This window comes from Herpailurus yagouaroundi, unplaced genomic scaffold (genome assembly GCF_014898765.1).
Source record: "Herpailurus yagouaroundi ecotype Mexico unplaced genomic scaffold, PumYag 295, whole genome shotgun sequence".
NCBI lineage: Eukaryota > Metazoa > Chordata > Mammalia > Carnivora > Felidae > Herpailurus > Herpailurus yagouaroundi.
The window spans coordinates 3,171,259-3,176,676 of record NW_024412512.1 but is presented as its reverse complement, the minus strand read 5'-3'; the positions used below and the strand labels follow the sequence as shown (position 1 = coordinate 3,176,676).

The 5,418-nt window shown below is 63.4% G+C and overlaps 1 protein-coding gene across 1 annotated transcript in view; it reads left to right on the top strand.

Moving 5' to 3' along the window:
• The window catches only part of SEMA6B (semaphorin 6B), a 10,734-nt gene that overhangs the window by 3,673 nt on the left and 1,643 nt on the right, over positions 1-5,418 (top strand). The window contains exons 6-16 of the mRNA XM_040461726.1: positions 179-280; positions 686-776; positions 1,124-1,243; positions 1,724-1,812; positions 2,483-2,700; positions 3,179-3,310; positions 3,536-3,685; positions 3,866-4,048; positions 4,126-4,272; positions 4,895-4,972; positions 5,083-5,408. Coding sequence (XP_040317660.1) covers positions 179-280; positions 686-776; positions 1,124-1,243; positions 1,724-1,812; positions 2,483-2,700; positions 3,179-3,310; positions 3,536-3,685; positions 3,866-4,048; positions 4,126-4,272; positions 4,895-4,972; positions 5,083-5,408 — 1,636 coding nt within the window. The remainder of the gene's footprint in view (positions 1-178; positions 281-685; positions 777-1,123; positions 1,244-1,723; positions 1,813-2,482; positions 2,701-3,178; positions 3,311-3,535; positions 3,686-3,865; positions 4,049-4,125; positions 4,273-4,894; positions 4,973-5,082; positions 5,409-5,418) is intronic.

The following is a 5,418-nucleotide window of genomic DNA, read 5'->3' as shown; positions in this document are numbered from 1 at the left end:
TCTGCTCTGCCCTGCTCCCGCCCCCTGCACTGGGCACGCCCACAGCCTGGGCACGCCCACAGCCCGGCCCCGCCCCGCACGCTCCCAGATCTGCTCTGCCCTGCCCCCGCCCCTGCACTGGCACGCCCACACCCGTGACCACGCCCACCATGGCTTCTCTCTTCCCGCCCCATCCCAGGGCGAGTGTCGGAATTTTGTAAAGGTGCTGCTACTTCGCGACGAATCCACGCTCTTCGTGTGCGGTTCCAATGCCTTCAACCCCGTGTGTGCCAACTACAGCGTGAGTCTCCGCCCTTCGAAGCCCTGCCTGCCCCAGGCCCCAACCTCCTGGTCTTTGCTCACCTGCCCTCTACTGGCCCTACTCTAGCCTCAGGCCACATCACCTCTTTCGGGAAGTCTTGCTGGATAAGCCCTCCTCGGCCCCTCAACGGGAGCTCCAGAGGAGGCTTCCGAAGGAGATCAGGGAAGCCATAGCTACTTAAGCTACAAGCAAGCCAGTTATAGGATTAACTAGGATTGACTCTTAGACCCGTTCACAGATCAGTAAACTAAGCCCTAGAGAGGCTAAGTGAGCAAATCACACAGCATCCAGGGTAGAGCCACGATTCCCTGGGGCGGGGGCGGGGGACGGGGCTGCCAGGTGTGGCCAGGAGCTCTGTTACTCAGGCCCTGTCCCCCCCTGCAGATGGACACACTGCAGCCCCTGGGGGACAATATCAGCGGCATGGCCCGTTGCCCATACGATCCCAAACATGCCAACGTTGCCCTCTTCTCTGGTGAGTGTCCCCCAACTCTGACCGTCTGTTGGGACCCCAGCCCTGAGCACCGTGTGGCATTTTCCACTCTTGGAATTGGGTTATTATGAAGGCGGCTGGGAGACCATCCGACCAGCTGGGAAGCGGGTAGAATCTCAGCCACAGTCAGGACTCAGCCAAGGTCAGGGCTCAGCTGGGGGGTTGGAGATCAGCCTGGGTTCGGGCTTCGATGGGGTCAGGGCTCCGCCTAGGGACAGAGCTCCCCTGGGCTCTGGGCTCAGTCTTGGAAGATCAAGTACTGACCCACCCCACCCCTGGCCTCTATGACCTAATTTCTCACCTGCTTCCCCCCACTCACACCCATCCAGAAGGGATGCTCTTCACGGCCACCGTTACTGACTTCCTAGCCATCGATGCTGTCATCTACCGCAGCCTGGGGGACCGGCCCACTCTGCGTACCGTGAAACACGACTCCAAGTGGTTCAAAGGTGGGGTAGGCATTCATCAAATCCCCTCACCAGAATAAGAGTCCCAGCAGAGATGGAGGCGGGGGGGGGGGGCTCCTATTTCATCTTTGCAACTCACTGGCCTCTTTGAGGATAAAGCCAGAGGAAAGATTTGCGTTGGAGCTAAAGTAGAATTTGCTGGAAGCGGGTAGCTTAGAAGCCGGAAGTAGGAGTCACAAGAGGGTGATAGCAGGAGCTTAGCTCTTCAACACGTTAGGGAGGAAGGTGACCAAAATAGTGGACATTGCTGTTTGGGGAGGGTAGACACCGTGATTTTAGGATTCTGACACCCCACACCGCCCCCCTCCCCGAAAATTCTTTGAGTCTATTTTATTTTGCCTGGGTAATCAGCGAATGTCCCCCCTTCACTATAAAAGCAGTCACCCCATTTGATGTGTTCAGAGCCCCAGAAACACCATTTCTCGTATCAGGGGCTGGGTTCTGACCCCTCCTCTCCTACAGAGCCCTACTTTGTCCATGCGGTGGAGTGGGGCAGCCACATCTATTTCTTCTTCCGGGAGATCGCGATGGAGTTTAACTATCTGGAGAAGGTAAGGTCCGATCCTCACCCCCACCCTCCCACTGAGAGGCCCTTGCAGTGGGGCCTGGAGCTGAGAGGCTCTGGTCAGGGGCAGCGGGGAGCAGAGGGGGACCCACGAATCTCCACCTGGGGCGAGAGGGTCCGCCCTCTACCTCCAGTCCTCAAGACCCTCCACTCCAGCCAGGACCCGGCCTCTGAGGCCGGAAGACATTCACGGGTGCGGTTCATGGGTTTGAGGGCAGGGGACACTCCTGGCTTCCAGTCCTAGTGCTGTCGCTGTTGGCCTGTCCCCCCGCCCCGTCCCCCAACCCTCTGTCCATCCTCTACCCGCTGCCCACTCCTCTGCCCACCCACCAACTCAACATCATCCAACCACCCACCGACGCACCCTCCCGCCCATTCGTCTCTACCCATCTGTCCATCCGTCCATCCACGGATAAAGTCCCTGGCCCATAGTGGGCGATCCGTATAACAGACGAGGTTCAGGGCCGCGACGATCATCGCTGACGTCCCCCCGTTTCCGCTGGGGAACGCGTTGCTCAGAGGGGTGTGGCGACTGGGGTCCCTCAGGGCCACACTCCTCCGTCGTGGCCTGGCTGACGGCCAGCGCGGCCCGCGGGCGGGCCTTCCCGGACACAGGGCTCAGCCCCCCCCCCCCCGTCTGTCTGCTGTTGCCCCAGGTGGTGGTGTCCCGAGTGGCCCGGGTGTGCAAGAATGACGTGGGGGGCTCCCCCCGGGTGCTGGAGAAGCAGTGGACGTCCTTCCTGAAGGCGCGGCTCAACTGCTCCGTGCCTGGCGACTCCCATTTCTACTTCAACGTGCTGCAGGCTGTCACGGGCGTGGTCAGCCTGGGGGGCCGGCCGGTGGTCCTTGCTGTCTTCTCCACCCCCAGCAACAGGTCAGAGGACCCCGATGGGAGCAAACTGGGGCACTGGGTGGACGTGCGCGGAGGGGTCCCGCATTCGTCATGTATTTCCCGGGTCCATTCCGAGTTGGAGGAATAACATGTGCAAAGGCCCCGAGGCAGCAGTGAGTTTGGTAGGTTTCACCAATAGAAAGGAAGCCCCCGTGGCTGGAGAGGAGCAAGGGAGGGCGACGGTAGAGGACATGAGGGCAGAGAGGTGACGAGCCACTGGGAGAAGAGTGCACTATATCCTGAGAGCTCTAGGGAGCCATGGGAGACTGAGGAGCAAAAGAGAGACAAGGCCACAGAGGAGCCCTGTTCAGGAAGCAGAGCGACCGGGTTGAGTGGGGGCATCTCCGGCCCAGGGGACTGGACATCCGACAGCCTCACAGGGACAAAGACTCTCTCCCACACGCGTCCAAGGCCCTGCCCTCCGTCGGGCTCACCGCTCCCTTTCACCTAACTCCCCCAGCATCCCCGGCTCGGCTGTCTGCGCCTTCGACATGACGCAGGTGGCTGCCGTGTTTGAAGGCCGCTTCCGTGAACAGAAGTCCCCCGAGTCCATCTGGACCCCCGTGCCGGAGGACCAGGTGCCACGGCCCCGGTAAGAGGCCCCCCCCCCCGGATCCCGAAACGGGTGCCCGGGTGGGGGTCCTGACCCCGGGGACCGAGGGTTGGGACTTCCAGGTGGTCATCTGTGGCTGAGTTCAGCTGTACCCATTATACAGATGCAGAAAGCTGAGGCCGTTTGGGCAGGGCGGCAGGTCCCCCTGGCAAATCAGAGCCCCTGGGTGGGGATGTTCAAGTCCACCGCTTCCTCTCCACCTAGACCTGGGTGCTGCGCGGCTCCCGGCATGCAGTACAATGCCTCTAGCGCCTTCCCCGATGAGATCCTCAACTTTGTCAAGACCCACCCCCTGATGGACGAAGCGGTGCCCTCTCTGGGCCACGCGCCCTGGATCGTGCGGACTCTAATGCGGTCAGTCCCCATGCGTGGCAGGGGCGGCCTGGGGGGGGGGGGCGGGGGCAGGCCCAGACCGGAGCCCGGCCTGGTGGTCTGTCTGTCCCGGATACACACCCGCGTCACCGCCCCCGCGTCTGCCTTGCCTGGCCCGGGTGCGGTCTCGTCACGCCTGACCCCTGCCCGCCCTGGCCCCAGGCACCAGCTGACACGAGTGGCTGTGGACGTGGGCGCCGGCCCCTGGGGCAACCACACCGTCGTCTTCCTGGGTTCCGAGGTGGGCACCGTCCTCAAGTTCCTCATCTGGCCCAACGCCAGCGCCTCGGGCACCGCTGGGCCCAGTGTCTTCCTAGAGGAGTTCGAGACCTACCGGCCGGACAGGTGGAGTGCACAGAGGCGGCCCGGCGGGCGGGGCGGCGGGGCGCGCCCTTGACTCTTACCAATCCGCTCACCCCTAGGTGTGGACGGTTCAGCAGCGGTGAGGCGGGGCGGCGGCTGTTGAGTCTGGAGCTGGACACGGCCTCGGGTGGCCTGCTGGCAGCCTTCCCCCGCTGCGTGGTCCGCGTGCCCGTGGCCCGCTGCCAGCAGTACTCAGGGTGCATGAAGTGAGTGCCCTCTGGGGCGGGCTGCGGAGGTGACCCGGGGTGGGGGGAAGCAAGGGGCAATGAGCACGGGAAGTGGGGAAAGTCCAGTTCAAGTCCGGGGCCCGGCAGCCTCCTGGCTTATTGAAGGATGAGCCGGGCAGGGGACACCGCCCGTGCAAAGGCCCTGGGGCAGGATCGGGCCTGGTACGTTGGAAGAACAGCAAGGAGGCCAGATTGACTGGAGCAAGAGTGAGCGAGGGGAAAAGAGGGAACCAGGGAGGGCAGGGAAGACCTGGGCTTTACCGAGGCGGGAGCCCTGGAGGGTTGTGGGTAGAGGAAGGCGTGAGACCTGGCTGACATCTTTAAGAGCAGCAGGTGTGGAAGAAGCTGGGGACCGGGGAGGCAGCTGTCTCCCCGCCTTTAAAGTGGGTGGCAGGAGCAGGTGTGCAGGCTGAGACCCCCCTAGTCTCAGTGTGAGCCCCTCAACGCGGCGAAACCCTTTCCTGAGCCCGCTGTCCCGAGCCTCATCTCTAAGGGGGGGTGAGGGGGATAGTAGCCGCCGATTTGTCACAAGCACCCCTGGAATTGACACTGAAAGGTGCCTCGTAAGGGACCGTGGTTGATGGGTCACCGTCTGCTCTAGGAACTGTATTGGCAGTCAGGACCCCTACTGTGGGTGGGCCCCTGATGGTTCCTGTGTCTTCCTCAGCCCCGGCACCAGGTACTGGGGGACAGGGGGCGGGGGAGGGGGTCTGCCCCCCCCCCTCTGACCATCAGGCTCTGAGAGAGGTTTCTGCTGACTGCCCCTTTCGCCCCCCACCTCCCCGTCAGAGGCACCTTTGAGCAGGACGTGTCTGGGGCCAGCACCTCAGGCTTAGGGGACTGTACAGGTAAGTGGAGTGCGCGCCCGCGCGTGTGCGCGCGCGTGTGTGTGTGTGTGTGTTGGGGGCGGGTGCTGGCCTCCGTCAGGGCATGGGAGGGGCGGGGGGCCTCACTTCCAGCAGGGGTGGCGGGGGAGGGACACAGAGAGAGAGGCCAAGAGACGGACACACAGACTCGGAGAGGACACACGGACCCCAGCGGACAGAGGGCCACAGAGATGCCACCGAGCGGCCGGCCGGACTCACTGGCGGAGGGCGGACGGCCGGCGGGGGCCAGCGGGGACCG